Raw genomic sequence first — 17,958 nt, 5'->3', positions numbered from 1 at the left:
GCCTCGATACAATCCTGTCTCTGAGGTCTACAGACAATTCCTTTGACTTCATGGCTTGGTTTCTGCTCTGACATGCACTGTCAACAGTGGGACCTTATATAGACAGGTGTGTGCCTTCCCAAATCATGTCCAATCAATTGAATTTACTACAGGTAGACTCCAATCAAGTTGTAGAAACATCTCAAGGATGATCAGTGGAAACAGGATTCACCTGAGCTCACTTGTGAGTGTCATAGCAAAGGATGTGAATACTTATGTACATGCGATATTTCAGTTTTTTATTTTTAATAAATTTGCAAGAATTTCTAAAAAACCTTTTTTGCTTTGTCATTATGGGGTATTGTGTGTAGATTGATGAGGAAAAAAAGGAAATTAATCCATTTTGGAATAAGGCTGTAACATAACAAAATGTGGGGAAAGTGAAGGGGTGTGAATACTTTCCGGATGCACTGTATCTCTGAAATACAATAGATGGAGGTCTTGATCAAGACATCATCACTGTGGCTCCTTCACATAGCTTACTATTGATAGTGTTAGTTCATTTTTTTTAAAAAAAACATTTTAAACTAAAATTCTGGCCAGGTCAGGCCGAATCTTACACATTACACCTTTAAATCAAACCAGACACAGACAAACTCTTGTTGTGTGAAACGTGTGCAAGTCTGGACAATGTCTGGAGCTGATTCATTGGACATTGTCCATACATGAATACTTCTTATAGGAACTGTACTTTAAAAGCTTACAGTTGTGGTGATACGAGGAGCAATAATAATACAAAATAAGTAAATGAATATCTGCCTGCTGCAAGCCAAACTTGTAATTGCTCTAAAATGGAAGGAAATTCTGAGACTGAAATCTAGTCATTGGATTAGCAAGATGTCTTGTAGCCTGGCATTAGAAAAACTAACCAACATATAAAGAGGCAAAGTTGAATATTTTTACAGATGCCTGTGATGACAGGCATCTGTAAAAATGACAGGCTACCACCTTCATCCCATGGTAACTTGTAATTTGTACTGCCGCAAGGGGATCATGGTTGTGAACAAGGAAAGAGATTAAGATGATAACCAAATGATAAACTTCAGTTTTTTATTGATCTTTAATTAATTAGAGTGCTCCTGATTTCTGAATTATGTATACCTGTGTATGTGTGCATATACTGTATGTATTTGTATATGTATATATACTGTATATGTATATACATATGTATGTATATACATACAGTAGGTATACTACCTTGTATGTAATTTATTTATTATATTTATTTGTTTTAAATTTTTTATAGTCTATATTCTTTCAACTTATTTTGATTCTTGTCTGTATGTATAACTCAATATTTAGATTTATGGTTTATTAAGTTTTATTTTTAATTTTACAGAGACTGTTGTTTTTTCGGGGTGGGAGGGAGGATCTTAATTAAGGTCTGAATAATGTGTTTATTCTTTAAATTCAAAATGAACAAAAGCCAATAAGGAAAGTATTGGAAAAAAAATAATAACAAAAAGTTCTTACCAGTGGTGTTAGCTGTGTTTTATATCCAGTCTTCCCTCTCTCCCCCCTCAGGACAGAGAGGTGTGGTTTCAGGTGAAGATCCCTCTGTCTCACAACCTGACTCTCGGCTGTGATCACCATGGTGACGCTGAGGATGACCTGGCGACCGGATCCAACCGGGCATGGAGCTCCTCTCCTGGACATCCCTGCCCTCCTCAGGTCCCTTTCTACTACTTCCCAATAGACCACCAGCAGCCCAAGCAGCCCTGTGGCTGAGAGGACAGGGGCACCTGAAAACCCTCAGTAGCAGCAGCCCCAGCAGCTTCCTACTGTCTTCAGTGGAGAACTGTACTCTGAATGTGTAACCTAAGTTATTACTTCACATCTACATCAACAAATAAATCAATTCATACATTTACAGAATTTGAATGTGTTATTTTTGTTGCCTCTGAACCATTGATTAAAGACATTTTGATTTTCTATGTCATTGATCATTTGTTTCTCAAAACTGATGCTGTTTATGTTTAGTTTAAAGGTCACAAAAGCCTGTAACAGAACATTTAAAACATACACTGAATCTGCAGAGGTTTTATTATTTATATACTTGTCAACAAACCAGCATCTGCAGAGACAAACCATTGTTTCAAAAAACTATTAAAAACACATCACTGGTGCACTGGGTGGCATGTTCCTTTATCACCATGAACACCTACACAGTTTGTTCTGACTCAGTCCCACACATAAAAACTGTCAAAACAGTAGCAAATGTGGATTAATCCGCCCCTGAAAATGACTGAGCTTTAAAACTATGCTTGCGTTTTTAAAGATTTACAGTTGCAATCAAAATTATTCAACCCCCACTGCAAATTAGGTTTATTGGCAAAATGTACAACTAGCAGCTGTTTGCAATAAACAAATCAAACAAAAACAATTTAAATAGCTCAACACAACTAATAATCCAAGTTAATAACTCCAAATTCAACACAAAATGCCACTTTTAATGACTACTGTACTCTACAAATTATTCAACCCCTTCATGACAAGCATACTTAGTAGGGCATCCTTTTGCTGTTATGACCTGCTGCAAACGTGATGCATAGCTACACACCAGCTTCTGGCAGCGTTCCTGAGGAACCTTAGCCCGAAAAGTTCCAGTTTTGTTTCATCGCTCCACAGAACAGAATCCCAAAACCTCTTTGGCTTATTTATACATTTTTGAGCAAATTGGAGCCGACTTTTCTTGTGCTTTTGGGTCAGTAGTGGTGTACGTCTTTGAGTTCGGGCATGGAGCCCTTCAGCGTTTAGTATGTGCCTTACTGTGGAAACTGAAACCTCAGTGCCTGCTGCCACTAAGTCTTGCTGCAGGTCTTTAGCAGTCAGTTGAGGGTTTTTGACCACCTGCCTCCTCAGGACTCTGGTGGCAGCCGTTGATAGCTTCCTCTTTCTGCCACGTCCAGGTAGTGTAGCCACTGCTTAAACTTTAAACTTGCGAACTATGCTTCCAACTGTATCTCTAGGAACATTCAGTGCCTTTGCTATCTTTTTGTACCCTTTTCCTTGTTTGTGCAAGGCCATTATCTCTTCTCTGAACATTTTGGACAATTCTCTTGACTTAGCCATATTTCCAACATCACACACCATCAACAGTCCAGGTATTTGAAGTGTTCTATCTCAAACACACCTGATGCAACTAATGAAGTGCTTGAGACCACACCTGATTTGCAAATATGTGCTCTTATGAGGAATTCTACTCAGGGGGTTGGATATTTTTGAGACTGCAGTAGTCATTGAAAGTAGGATTTAGTGTTGAATTTTGATAAAATCCTTGTAATATTAGTTTTATTTAACTATTTAAACTCTTCTTGTGTAATTTGTTTATTGCAAACACCTGAAAATTTTTAAATTTTGCCAATAAACCTAAAATGCAATGGGGGTTGAATAATTTTGATTGCAACTGTACATCTTCCATAGGAACCAATGGGCTCAGAGCTGGGAGCTGCAGAAAGAGGAGGGAAAGCAGGAAGCATTGAGACACAAAGTAACGCGTTGTTGGTTTGGCTTTTTTGGCAATAAAGTACAGAAAATCCTCAGACTGATGGTCTAATAAAGTTTTGAGTGAATGTGAAGATGGTGTGAAAAGAGAGAAAGGTGAAATGTTGATTGTGTGAAGTGTCAGGCTGCTTCATGTTTCCTGCACCTGGCTCTGTAAAGTTGCACACACCCATTTAAGTGTACTGGCAGAACATTATGATGTCACAGTGAAGTCGACCTATAACCTTATGAACATAAAATGTCATCACATAATTATTTAATCTTATTTGACATTAGTGTGGAATTTTGTCATTATTATCCTATGAATTCTTGAGTTATGGAGACATGAAAATGACTGTTGCCTTGTTGGTCAACAGACTCATTTGTCTGTGGTACTCCATCCAAATCACTTACTCTTTCTCCTCCTTCCAAAACACACTGGTAATCACATAGTCAGTGTATTCAGCATGAACAGAAGAAAGAGGAAGCAGGTATAAAACGAGCACACACTCAGAAAGGAGACTGTGCAGGTTGACAAGAGACTGTGCTGCGGCCATTACACCAGCACGCCAGCGGATTTCATGCCGTATTCTGATCGGTTGGTTCGAAATGATGGGTTTGTAGCAGCAGTCACATTGTGTTACTACATTGTCCATCAGCAAAGACCCACCCCTTTGAAACAATAACCAAAGACACATGTAGATAGACAGGTCGACTGGTTCACATTTTATTGACATGATACATTTAGTTTTTAAACCCTCCTGCTCCCAGAAAACCAGAAGTACTGACAGAACAATGAGAAAGCACTAAAAACAGATTCAGACCACTAGCTAGAGTAGCCAACAAAAACATAATAAAAAAAAAAAAAAATCAGAGGTGAGAGGGACTAATGTTGGGTTTTGGAAAAAAGCAAGAGACATAGAGAGAGACTGATTTACAGAGAGAGAGAGAGAGAGAAGTGTTGGTCAGGGTGTAAAGTAACAGCAAATGATGAGCTGAGTGTCTCTGGACACTGGGATCTAATTTTCTGTGTGTGTGTGTGTGTGTGTGTGTGTGTGTGTGTGTGTGTGGCCTTTCACCAAGTGATATAAATAAAATTCTCAACATCTCTGCCTACGTCTGTGTGTGTGTGAGAATACAGCCAACAGCGTTCTCATTACAGTCTTGTGTGCATCTCTGTATCTCTGTACTCCCACCTCACTGTGTGTCTGTTTGAGACTGTCTACAAATGTGTCTCTCCTTCGGTCAGTCCGTATCTCAGTGCTCGAGGCGTCCCAGGAACCTCAGGTTGAGGATCTTCAGCTGGTCATCCAGCTCCATGCGAACGATGCCGTCATCTCCGTCGATGCTCAAAAGGATCCCTGTTGCCTCACGGTCCTCTCCCAGAATCACCTTTACCTGGACAGGTGGGAGCAGTGAACACGATTTTAACAACACAGTTTATATACCAGATGATCACATCAGCCTCTGGGTTCAAACTGACAGAAAACAACAACAACAACGGCTTCTGATAGCCGGTTCCATTTTGAATACAGTTTCACAGTTTCGGTTTCAACAAACAGCGCTGACCCTTGACTGAGTAACACACGCCTGCTGGTTAGGGTTGCATGATTTTAAACATAATCTGATCGTCCCATCATCACCTTCTGAATTGCCGATTGCCTGTATTATCAGGGTGGGAGGTTGTGCCAGACTACACTGCTGTTCAGACAAGAAGCGCATTTCTCTCATGTAGAGTTGATCTTTATAAAATACTGATGAATTAATGACTTTATAACGTAGCTTTTCATGTGTATATGGGGTTGTCGCTCCTTTTGCGACCCAATGTTGAATGAAAAGATGTTTTCTGTCTTTTCATCTTTACTACTTAACCATTTAATTCACTGAGCAGCTCAGAGGCTACTGGCAGCTACCGCCATCTTTTAAGGGGGACTGTTTTCTTGCGTGTTACTCAATGTATTATTGACGTTTGGAAATCAATCAATACACCTTAAATGTCAATATGACAACTTTGACCATTTAATTTATTTCATTTGTCACACTTAAACACAACAAGCAGCTTCATTACAATCAGCTCATCGGAGTGTGTGTGCACATGCTGCAATCATGGTTATATGGGGTTGTATACGTGAAATTGTGGCAGGCAAGTTTAATATTAATTTAATACTACAAATAATAAGTTACTATATTAATGGGAAAACAAGTCAAATATTGTCTTGACATTTGCAAAGACATGAGAAACCGGCAATAGTTCTAATGATCGGCGATCATCGAGATCATCGTCCATCAGCACAACCCTACTGTAATGGTCTGTGCTTTGTGCTGTAAAACATCAGCAGTTAACTTAGATTATGTTCACTGGATGATAAAGTAGAATCAATATTATTTTCACTGTGTTTTTTTACTTTACACCGATTTTCAGCAAAAAGGAAAATGAGTGAGGACGCAGTTATTGAAGGGCATAGAGCAGTGATAAAATACATGGTCAAAGACCTACAACTTTGTGTGAGCAATGTTTTGTTGTGTTCCTATCTTGGTAATCATCTCATGAGCCTTTGGGTGGAGGATTAAGATTTCCCTTCATTGAAAAAGGGGTCTAGACCGAGCAAGGATATGATCATATCATGTAATTATCTCACCAAACTCTGTTGTGAAATCTAATGATCTAAAGATTATTTTAATTGAAAATTTATAATATGAGCTATTGAAGATTTTGTCTCAACAGTGGGACATTTAGGCAACTCTTTATTTACCACACTGTGTTATGTTATTCATCACTATTTAAAGAATAAACTGATTTCAATTTCCATGAAAGTAATAACACATCGTTGTTATTTTACAGCCGTTCAGAGGAAAACTAATTAGCAACAGTTACCTTGTTGTTCTTGGTGGGAGTGACGGGCTCCAGGTGATCACTGCTGATACTGACCACCTTCTCTGACTCCTGCATGAACACTGAACACATCCCTCCCTGTGCACAAACAGAGAGAGAGAGAGAGAGAGAGAGAGAGCGAAAGAGAGAGAGAGAGAAAATTATTTAGCACATTTACTGATGTGACTTTATTATGTGACCAGCTGCACAAAAAGCAAAACTATTATTCAAAACACCAAGTTTTTCAGGCTGATTTCAATATTTATATATATTAAACTAATTACAGTATACAGCATAAAAGTACACCTTCTCTCATACCTAACAGATTCAGTGCTTTCTCTTTTTAAAACATTTTTATCATCTCTAACTTTACTTTTTAAACATCTTTTGAACACAACAATAAATTGTAAGGTCTTTTTGTGCAATGTTACTTCAGTCAAATAATTATTGAACGCATCTAAGTAAGTCGGACACCAAACAAATTCTTCACTGCGCACCATTCTGAGTGCTGCTTTTCATATCACTGTCTCAACATCATGTGTAAATCCTTTCCATTTATGCTCTTGGCAAAAAATGATTTTGCCCTCAGGGGCAAGGAAGGACTGAGTGAATCAGAGTGCTGCACACAGCTCTACAAAGAAGTAACGGCACAAATTGGACACACAATATGCCATAAAGAAGCTCCGACCTTCTGAGGCTGTATTCTGATGTTCCACCTGACTTATCCAAACATCCGGAGCTCATTTTCAGCTCACACCGCTTGTGCATAACACACTTTCTGGTGCATCAAGATAAAAATGTGCCAGCAATGCACCTGACCACACCTCACCTCATTTTAAGACCCAGTGTATTTGGTATTTAAGTAATGTGGGTGCTGGACGGGAAGAGTCGGTCTGAAACTAGCAAAGACACTTACGTTTTGTGCCAGGTGTAAAACAGGGCCCTGTATCTTTGATATGCATAGGTGGTTGATGCGGGCATGCACTGTAGAAAATAAACATAGATCGTACTTCCTCTGTTCTCTGCTAGCCCCACTCTCCTCGCTCACTGTAGCTACTAAAATTTGATCCATTTTAACCCTAACCCTGAGTTTAGCAAATCAGATGTTTAGGGTTATTTTTTAAGTTTATTTTTTTCTCACCCTGGAGTTTCCATATTGACCTCAAGGAGGTGATCGTCCTGGAGTGGAACAGAATAGACTGGATGATATGTTGTGAACCTGATGCCAAGAAGGGTCAGTGCAGTACTTCAAAGTAAAGGAGGGCATACTAAGTACTAAAATATTACATAGTTGGACTGAATGAAGGGTGTACACATTTTTGCAACCCTAGATTTAAGCAGCTGCCCAATTTACTTATTTCATAGATATTGATGATTGTTATTATATATATAATAACAACAGAACACATATATATGTTATATGTATAATAAATTTCCTTTTTGTCACCTTCTTATGAATTGGAATGTTGATTATTTAGGTAAAAAATTGTCCTTTATGTTCAGAGGGGGTGTACTCATTTATGCTGTGTATTGTATATATATATATATTTAATACAAATAAAATCTGACAACGATCTCCAATCAATACTCATGTTTTAACAAACACATAAAAATTAACAGTTTTAAAAGGGGACATAATAACAGTGAGATCAACAGTAAGTGAAAATCATAGACAGAAAGTTCATCTGAACTATATTGATAAGTGATTAATTGATGCTAAAACGTCTCTGATTTGAGCTCCTCGCTGCTTTTCTGTCTCATAAGACAGTAAATTCAATATCTGAGGGTTTTTGATAGAAGGCAACACAGTGGGCTCCAGGAGGCTGCGACAGACGTTCTTCGCAGTTTTTAATATTTATAGACAAATGGATTAATCAGGAGGATAATAGTCGGATTAATTAATAATGAGGGAGGATGAAGAATAAGCTGCACTTGTTCTTCATGTTTTGAGAGGAGAAAAAGCTTCAGTGAGAGTGAGACAGTGACAGATGAAACAGGAAGACAGTGTCTCCATCCACAGGTCACAGGAGTCAATGATGGTCTGATGAGGGTGATGAAGATGATGTGAAACAAATGCTGTGATCTTCGCAGTCACCTCATCGAAACCAGTTCAACACCTATGTGACAGTTTGGAGCGACGTGTTAAGACAGCGCTCTCCAACACATGAGGGAATATCTTCATGAAAAATGGTGTTGATTCTCCAGGCTCCAGGAGAATCAATGAATCAAAGCCAGGAAGCAGTGCAGCCTCACTAAGACATTTTATGTTGGTTTTTCCAATTTCTCAACTGCCTCTATTTTGTTGTTGGACGACCAGTATCTCTGAGAAACTCTCCGAACAGAACTAATCAATCTTTTTCCAAAATCAGGTGTTGGAAAAGTGGGAGTCGTCTTATTGTCAAGTCAATCAAATGTTGACTGACGCTGAGATAAGCTTTTGGAGGTAAGAGTCGGCTGAGCTCTCATCCTTTAGCCGGACCTGAAGCAGAACCAGTATAAACTGAAGTTTGTGTGTATGGGAGATGTTCTGATTCACTGAGCAATAACATCTGTTGCAACACTGCAGCACATCACACTGACAGTGAGGAGAAAAATCCACACAAAAAGGTCTCATATTATATTGACATATTTCTGATCATCGTCTGAGCTGCTGTGGCTGCTTCCATCTGGTGATGATTAGCTTTATTATTAGCCATTACTGTTCAACACAGTTTTAACTTCTACAGAGTTACAACCCATCTGACACGTTTCTTTTAAAGTGGGTTTTAAATAATCTTCCTGGATTGAAATTTAATCTAGAAATTTTCCTTTCTGCTATTATATCTCAGATTAATATTTTGACAGATATATCTTCAGCTCAGTTCAGTTAAACTGCAGCCAAACCTAAACATCAATCAACCAACATATAATGTAAATGCTTATCAGATTACCATGAGCCAAATAGTCATTTTGTTTGGCACAGCCTTTCAGCAACACAAATGGAGCCATTTTTCAGTTTATAACTCACTTGGTCTTATTCCATATGAAGCTTTACTTAACCAACATATTTCAGCCAGTTTCCTTCTTCCCTCACTAAAACCGATGTCTCACACTGAGAAGGTACTGAGGGAGGTGAGGGTCACAGGTGCTTGTAACTGCTCTGAAGGTTGTTTTTATTTATTGTATCCTGCTGTAACATCTTTCAGAACAGTGTGAACACAACTGTCACCTGTCCAGCATTTAGCAGTTAAACTACAAACACTGTGCTCGGTGATGAAAGAGTGAGCAGCAACCTTGAGATAAGTTTTAAAAACACACAATCACAGATCGAAGTCTCCGATACTGACAGAAGCACCAAACAAAAGGTATTGGAAGGCCGAAAAAAATCTGCTGAGGAGCTATCACTGCCTATTGCCATGTTTTGACTGGCACAACAAACCCACATTGCCTTTCGCGCATGTGTCTGGGAGACTGTTGCTGGTTGATGTCTACAGGACCTAATGGGAGTTAAGCCATAGTTAACCATAGTAATTAAGCACGCTTATAGTCATTTAAAATTTAAATGGTAATACTAACCGTCTGGCATTTTTACAGTAATTTAGCGTGAAACCAGTCACTGTTTCATGTCTAAATTCAGTTACATCTAAACAAAGACTCCTGCTGTCTCCACACTTGTACTGATGTCAGGACATTCACTGATGCAGGGTTTTGGAGGTTCCTGGCCAAGAACAGAACATGTCTACCTCCTCTCTGGTCAGCAAACAGAAACATCTGGGTCTCAAGAATCTATGCTGTTGCCTGCCTCAAGCTGTTGCCTGCCTGCCTCAAACAGATACAGTGGCAAGAAAAAGTAAGTGAACCCTAAATAGTACATTTAAAGGAACTATTTAGAATAGACGAGTGTCTCTGACCCATGAAAAGAATACCAGCACAACAACTGTGTTTTTTCTTTCATAAGAAGGGGTTTATTTTTACATGTGCAGAACCAGCATAATAGTCTAGATCTCCCGTGTTGGAAAATATTTTATAACTTAAAATAAATAGCAAACAGTAGCTAGACTTTCAAATGAATAAACAGTTTATTCCTTACAGCGCCGAGAGCGCTGTAAGGAAAACCCCCTCCTTCTCCCCTACTCTTGGCAAATTAATGATCAAAACAGCTAAGAGGTGAACAATACTAAACTACTGGTTTTTGCTCAGAAATAGCAACATACCGAATACCGATGTCCCAGGAATGCAGAGATAGCGTCTGCCAGAGTTGCCAGCCTCGGGAAGCACATCTGAGATTAGTATCCAATGAGGGGGGGATTGTCTCTAATATATATAGGCCTATATTTTTTATTTGTTTAACTGAGTATTAATTGGTCAAAATTTTTATTGGCGATTAACCGTTAAATGGTAAATTATTAACATCGCTATTCAGGAATGCATCAATATTTTTTTTTGGAGAGAAACAGCTTCCTCTGGACTCCAGGTTTATAACTCCTGGATCCAGGTAGCTTCTGTTGATGGCATTAGCTCAGGGCTTCACATACTTTTCAGCCTACACTGTGATAGTTTGAGTTATGTTTTCGATATGGACAAGAATAATATAGGGATGATGTTAGTTAAAACAGATTGTGTTTGTTCATAATTATAACTTTGATGAAGATCAGACCATATTTAAATACAAATTTATACATAAATGGAGGTAATTACAAAGGGTTCACTTACTCTTTCTTACCACTGTAAGTACCTGGCCATGTATAAACCCTGATTGGATGATATAGTGGATTTATTGAGACTGTTAATCTGCTTGTGTTTGTGTGCGTTTGTTACCGTGATGCTCCTGATGACCCCGGTCTGTCCCATCAGGTCCATGAAGGAGTCCTTCACTCGGACCAAGATGTCGGTGGTCACCCAGTCGCTGCTGCCCTGTTCAATGTTGGAGCCCGGGGTGTGAGGGTTGTAGCCTCCAGGAGAGGGTGCTCCGGGCGTCATGGGACTGTATCCCACAGGACTCGGGCTAGGACTGGCCTGTGGAGATGGCAGAAGGGACTTAGTGGAAATCTCTACTGCCTTTGGCCTCCACCATTACGTTTTTTCTGAGGCATCTATCCCTTCATAATCTCTGGTTATATTTTACCATGACTTCTTCTTGGCAGAGCATGAATTTGGTATGGGACTGTGATGTGATGAGGTACTTGAACTTGACAGAAGTTAAGTTCACTGGAACAGTCAAAAAAACACTTTTGTTTGTTTGATTTATAATCAGTTACTAATGGAAATGTAAGGATATTTACTGTAACACAAGATGTGTCGCTTAGACATTTTTTCTTTTTATTATTTAAGATTTTATCCATAACACATATAACAAAAAGATATGACAGAAAATAAAAGGCAGTGAATCACTCATCAACTCACATACACAGTGCCATTAATGCCAGAAATAACGACACTACTCTGCATTATACGGTGGACCTGAGAGCTCAATGCACTGCAACTTAAGAAAACACATGCAAAAGAAAAAAACACAAACAAATTCAGACTAAAATCACATCCTCATGGTTGTCTGCCTCCTCCACTCAGAGTGGTTCAAGGTTACATCCTTGTTTATCTAGAGTCACAGAAAATATGAACCATTTGTTTGAAATTTTGTCATAATTGCTGTGAAGTCTTGAGTAACGGCTAAAAAGGGTTTTGTGAGGTCACACTGACGTTGACCTTTGACCACCAAAATCTAATCAGTTCATCCTTGAGTCCAAGTGAATGTTTGTACCAATTTGTAGAAATTACCTCTTCCTTACAGAGATATTGCTTTCGCAAGGCCAAAATCATGTTTTGTGAGGTCACCGTGACCTTGACCTTTGAACTTCGACCTTTAGCCACTGAATTCAAATCAGTTCGTCCTTGAGTCCAGGTGAACATTTTACCAAATTTATAGAAATTCCCTCAAGGCGACACAGAGATATTACGTTAACGAGGCCAAAACCGTGTTTTGTGAGATCACCGTTACCTTGATCATTGACCCCCAAAATCTAATCAGTTCATCCTCAAGTCCTAGTGAATGTTTGTGCCAAAGTGACGAGGGCGTTACTAAGAAAACGTGTCCACGAAAATGGGACGGACGGACAACCCAAAAACTATATGCCTCCGGCTCTGACTGTTGCCGGCGCGGAGACATAAAAACATCTTCATCAGTTTGACAATGTGTGCTGCAAATACTCACAACACAACCAGTGCTTCCAGGGGGTCACTAAAAAGTGATGAACCCAGAGGCAGCACTTGTTACTTTCTGGCTTTTGAATTTAAAAGGAATGAACAATAAGTTTGTCCCAGTGCATCACTTTTTAGTGTCCCCTGGAAACACTTGTGTTACAGGGCCAGGAATTTTGTCATTTTAGGGGTGCCTTCGGTGACTCAAAAATTTTTAGCGCAGTAAGGCCATTGAGTGATTTGATGCATACAAATAAATAACTTAAGTTTCTAATAAGAAAAAACAAGAAAACAACACAAATAACATGAAAAATTATAAAATTATTCACTTTTTAATATAAATAAAACTGTTTCCATTATCATTATATATTTACCAGACTCTATAAATATGTAAATATATTTAATTTCAGAGAAAAGTATCACTTTCAGCAGATGAATTTAAGAACAGTCTTCAAGTATCAAACTCACATAAATCATTTTCACAGTAAAGCTATTAAAAGTTAAATATTGTATCTATAATTTCTGCCATTATTGTGGGTGTGAGCATGTCCTGCTGACAAGGACTGGAACTTGTCCTTGACTCAGCTTCAACTGTTCTGAGATCAGTTATGATATTGCAGCATTATACGCTGACATGTGTGGAAACTAAACTTGCACATTAAGAGGCAGCAGCAGCAAATAATTGACTAAACACTAATTTATCATCTCTGTGGGAGATCTGCTATAAGTTTGAGAAGTTTGAGATAGAATATTGATAGAGGAGTAGAGCAGCTACACATATACAGCAATCTGATATTCTGTATGTAGTAAGGTAACATTACAATTACTGGTCAATATATCGGTCAAGCTCTGACTGTGGTGGAATTCATCACCCTGCTCTGTATCAGCTTTTAATACACTACCTAAATTTACAGATTTGAGTTGAACAAACTGAAGAAATGTGGTGAAAAACAACGCATGCATGTGTTTTGGTAAAGCACGAGGAAACATGTAAGTCATGACAATTCAGGTCGAACCTTGAGACTTTTTTCTCAGATTATTCGCATCACATTTAAACACACACAACCATCACCTACCTGGTACGCCATGGGGGAGGGCGTTGGATGGTAGCTGGCTGGAGAGTGCGTGTTCTGGTAGCCGACTGGTGAGGGCGCCACCTGGTGGTAGCTCTGAGGACTTGGACTGGGCTGATAGGAGCCCTGAGGGGATGGGGCTGCATAGGGAGAATACTGCTCTGTGTTATACCTGCACATAAACACACACAGAAGTATAGGCAGGTCAGACTGAGTCTCCTACTTGATGGACTGAGCCTCTGGGGCCCTGTTCAGCCCTGGTATTAACATGCGTCTTCAGTGATCCGATCACAAGTGGTCAGCTATAACTACATCATTGCACACCTGGCTTTCAAATCCATTGACCACTTGTGATCGGATCTCACTTCCTGCTTTATACGCATATAAACTGGTATGTATTGTTGTTTTTAGTCAATCGACAGATGGGTCTGTTGTCAATGTGCTTGTGTGTGTGAGTGAGAATTAAAGAGAGTGAGCGAGAGAGAGAGCAAGAGAGAGAGTGAGCGAGGCACAGACGGGTTATGCGAATCAATGCGCTGTGCACAGCTCTTACAATAAAAATACATTTGATCCATTTGAAATGGTAAAATATTTTGTTTCATTATAAACTGTGCTTGGACTAATCAGACAGAGGACGTCAGTGGAATAGTTGGTCCTTCAATGTGGCCAGGATGCATTTGCGTTCACACTGCTGAAAGAACAGGGCCACATGTGGTCCAGACCAACTCTGAATGTGGTCTGAGTGATCATTACTCAATGCATTCACACCTGTATTTAGAACTGAGCACTTGTGATCGGATTACCCGAGACTAATGTTAATACCAGGTATGACACAGCCTGGGATTGTCAAGTTCAAACTCTTTTGTTTGAGGAAAGTGAAAATTCTCTTGCACAATGTGAACTGGGTATTTATGCTCATTCCAAATATCCATCCATCTAACTGAATCTAAACAGTGAGCTGCCAGGAGCTGATGCAGCCGACAGACTTTAACATGTTGAATTTTAAACATTTTTGTGCCAAAATAGGAGAAAATTGTGTTTGCCTGCTCTTTGAGTGACCCAACACAACACTTAAAAATATTTATATCAACTCTGTGCATGTGGTTTCATATTTGTGGTCAACTGTGTGTGTGGGTGGGTTAATACTCACATAGCAGGCGTGCCGGGTGTCTGAGGGTTGTACTGAGGGTTGACCTGTGGAGAGGGAACTTCTGGATAACCCGGGGTCTGGGGGTTGGGGGTTCCCCCATATCCCTGAGGGGACGGGGAGGGCTCATCATCGTAGCCAAAGTCATACTCTTCCTCATTTCTGCAAAGAGGAGACAGAATTTCAATAAGATTAAATAATAAAGGAAATAAAACTGAAATTTTGTTTTAAATTAACACATTAATACTGTGTGTTACCTAGATGGTGTGTTGGGGTTGTTGGGGTCCCAGGCTCCACTCTGACCCGGCGTCCTGCTCCCATCATGCAGTGGGGTCTGAGAGCCATAATGAGGCGTACGGCTTCCTGTTCATTCACGCACAACCACACAGTCACAACAGTTTGAAAGGTCTTTTACATTAAGCAGTCTTTGCTGCATCTTATGTATGAAAGTTGATATTAAGTTAATAACTGTTAAACTCACTGTGAGTAATATAATCAATAGATAAATAATTTATGAAAATAATCATTAGTTACTCCTGGCATGAATGTGAGAGGCAATGAATAAACCAGAGGAGATGCTTCATCACTGTGGTCACTTGAGGTAGCTTGACCTCTGCTTGCACTGCAGCTTCTCCTCTGAATGGATGTTTCCAATGTGGCTTCATTTGCTTGATACAAGCCAGTAAATTAAATCATTCAAAGCACAAACTACTTGTGTTCATTCACCTGCTGCTTAATGCTATGCTAATTACAACCTGCTACATCCATGTATCCATGTCTATGTAAACCTACTGTCACCGTAGGAACAGTGGTTACATAACCTTAGAAACAAGCAGCTTGTGCATCAAATGTGCGATCTGGTACTGGAACAAAAAAAAAAAAAAAAAAAAAACGATCTGAAAAGAAAACATGAGTCGGATCTATCTGACAGTGTCTCACCATCATGAAGTGGTGTCTGAGAGCCATACATGGGCGTTCTGGAGCCGGTTCCGTACATGGGAGTCTGGGGGCCGTACATCGGAGTACGTCCGTGGGTGGAGGTCATTCCACCGTGTCTCTTTGCTCCCCTGGAAAGGAGGAAGAGAAAGGTGGAGGTGGGAAACCAATAGACACTCATCATCATCATATACTGGATTTTATCAGAGAGACTGACAGCAGGGAGAGCTGTTACTATAGTTACAATGTGATTCCACTGAAAGTTTGTGTACTGTATAACACTAAGTTATTGAAAATGACTAATAGAGGTAAAGAAACACACTGTAGACACAGAGGAGGGGGACATTAAAGCAGCTTCAGTAAGTCATTAGTAAGTTCAGACCCTTTTTTCACATTTTGTTACATTGCAGCTTTATGCTAAAATGGAACAGATATATTATATTCCTCATCAATCTACAATCTCAGTAACTCATATAGACAAAGAAACAACAGGGTTTAGAGGGTTTCGCCACACAGTCCACTGTTCTCTTGGGAACCTTCAATGCGGCAGATTATTTTTGTATCCTTCACCAGATGTGAGCCTCAATACAATCCTGTCTATGAGCTCTGCAGGCAGTTCCTGGTTTTTGCTCTGATTCATTATCAGGTGTGAAACCTTATATAGACAGTTGTGTCCAATCAGCTGAATTTACCACAGTTGGACTCCAATCAAGGTGTACAAACATCTCAGACACAATGAGGAACCGGAGCTAAATTTCAAGTGTCATAGCAAAGTGACTGATGTTCATTCTTTCTGAAACAATCTACAGCAGTAACAACACTGTGACATACGACATAAGAAAACTGTGTGAGTGTTTGTCAGTACATACATGGTAGTCAATCGCTGTCTGTCCACAGAGATGGTCTGACAGGTGGAGTGCAGCTCCACTCTGGCCGTAGACTCTGTTGCATCCTTCACCACACCAATGTACCCTGGGAAATGAAGGCAAATTCATCAGTAACATTTCTTTTTACTGTTTTACCAGATATTGTGAAGACACTAAAAGAAAGAACTTCACTACAGAGTTTTTGACACCAATAACATGTTGCTGAAGCAGATTTCCTCAGTCTCACCTTTGTATGGACCCTGGGAGATGCGGACTGTCTGACCAATCAGCTCATTGTCCCTTCGTCCTCGGCCCCGCCCCATTCCTCCTCCACCTCCTCCTCCTCCTCCTCTCTGCTGAGCACCTACAGGAGCACAGCAACAGCTCCATCAAACACTTCTTCCCACAGTGACAGATTTATCCCTGAGGCTCCATCCACACTAATACATTTTAGTTTTAAAACGCATCTCTTTTGCTTTACTCCTGGCATCCGCACGACTCCAGAGTTTTCAAGTGCTTAAAACAGAGACTTTTGAAAACTCTAGACTGAGACAGAAACTGAGACCTTTGGAAACGATGATATAAACACCCACGGTCGCTCCTGATAAGGTTTCATCAGCCTCGACTACTGGTGGTGAATACAACATGATAATGAATTACTGAATTACTAGTGTTACTGACCTTGTTGTCATTCATTGCTAGCAGCTGTTGCTCAGTTAAGTTCTATTAACTATTAACACTGCAGCCAGGGCTGTAAACTAACTTTTTGGCTCACCTGCCAATGGGACCGGTAGATGAAAAAATCTACCGGCCAAGTAAATTTTTTACCGGCCAAGTAATAAATTGCCTCTTTTTGTTACATATACATCTGTTTCAGTACTTTTCATTGAGATAACAGTATTATATAGCGATATATATATATTAGGAAAGAGACCAAAATATTATTCAAAATACATTTTTAATATTTTGAATATTCAAAACGTTGCGAACATGGGCAGTGCCAGTACCAGTTAACCTCCTGTTCTGATAACAAATGATAATAACAAAATTCAAGGAAAATAAAAAAAAAAATAGAACAGAACAAAGTGGATCAGTGCATGATCTTTGGTCTCTTCTGATAAAGACGTCAGAGCAGTCACGGCAGGTTGAGTGAAGAGATGCTCGGACTGAGCCCGAGACACTGATTTGCAAACAGCGTGACATTTTTCTTCCTTCGTGCTGTCGGATGGTCTCGAGTTTCATCGGTTTATTGCCAACCACAAATTAATTGGTGCGCTGCTTTCTCCTCTATACTCTTTCTTTTTGGGTCACTCACACCGGGTATGTGCCTCCACATTGCTGCGCCGGAACAACACTGCGCGGGCTGGT

General features: G+C 39.7%; 2 protein-coding genes across 5 annotated transcripts in view; one reads left to right on the top strand and one right to left on the bottom strand.

Annotated features, from left to right (window-relative positions):
• rnaset2l (ribonuclease T2, like) overlaps positions 1-1,971 on the top strand; it is a 27,714-nt gene extending 25,743 nt beyond the window's left edge. For both annotated transcript variants that reach the window (XM_023409594.2, XM_087174940.1), the window contains exon 8: positions 1,564-1,971. In XM_023409594.2, the coding sequence (XP_023265362.1) occupies positions 1,564-1,767 (204 nt within the window). In that variant the 3' untranslated portion in view covers positions 1,768-1,971. The remainder of the gene's footprint in view (positions 1-1,563) is intronic.
• Positions 1,972-4,227: 2,256 nt separating this feature from the next.
• supt5h (SPT5 homolog, DSIF elongation factor subunit) overlaps positions 4,228-17,958 on the bottom strand; it is a 35,153-nt gene continuing 21,422 nt past the window's right edge. For all 3 annotated transcript variants that reach the window (XM_087174938.1, XM_023409589.2, XM_087174939.1), the window contains 9 exons: positions 16,838-16,954; positions 16,594-16,696; positions 15,728-15,855; positions 15,046-15,151; positions 14,792-14,950; positions 13,645-13,813; positions 11,192-11,389; positions 6,398-6,493; positions 4,228-4,920 (listed from right to left, as the gene is read on the bottom strand). In XM_087174938.1, the coding sequence (XP_087031064.1) occupies positions 4,780-4,920; positions 6,398-6,493; positions 11,192-11,389; positions 13,645-13,813; positions 14,792-14,950; positions 15,046-15,151; positions 15,728-15,855; positions 16,594-16,696; positions 16,838-16,954 (1,217 nt within the window). In that variant the 3' untranslated portion in view covers positions 4,228-4,779. The remainder of the gene's footprint in view (positions 4,921-6,397; positions 6,494-11,191; positions 11,390-13,644; positions 13,814-14,791; positions 14,951-15,045; positions 15,152-15,727; positions 15,856-16,593; positions 16,697-16,837; positions 16,955-17,958) is intronic.

This window comes from Seriola lalandi, unplaced genomic scaffold (genome assembly GCF_002814215.2).
Source record: "Seriola lalandi dorsalis isolate HSWRI2012SDOR001 ecotype SW California unplaced genomic scaffold, Sedor1 jcf7180002054399, whole genome shotgun sequence".
In the NCBI taxonomy this organism is placed as follows: Eukaryota; Metazoa; Chordata; class Actinopteri; order Carangiformes; family Carangidae; genus Seriola; species Seriola lalandi.
This window is presented reverse-complemented; position numbering and strand designations above follow the sequence as displayed.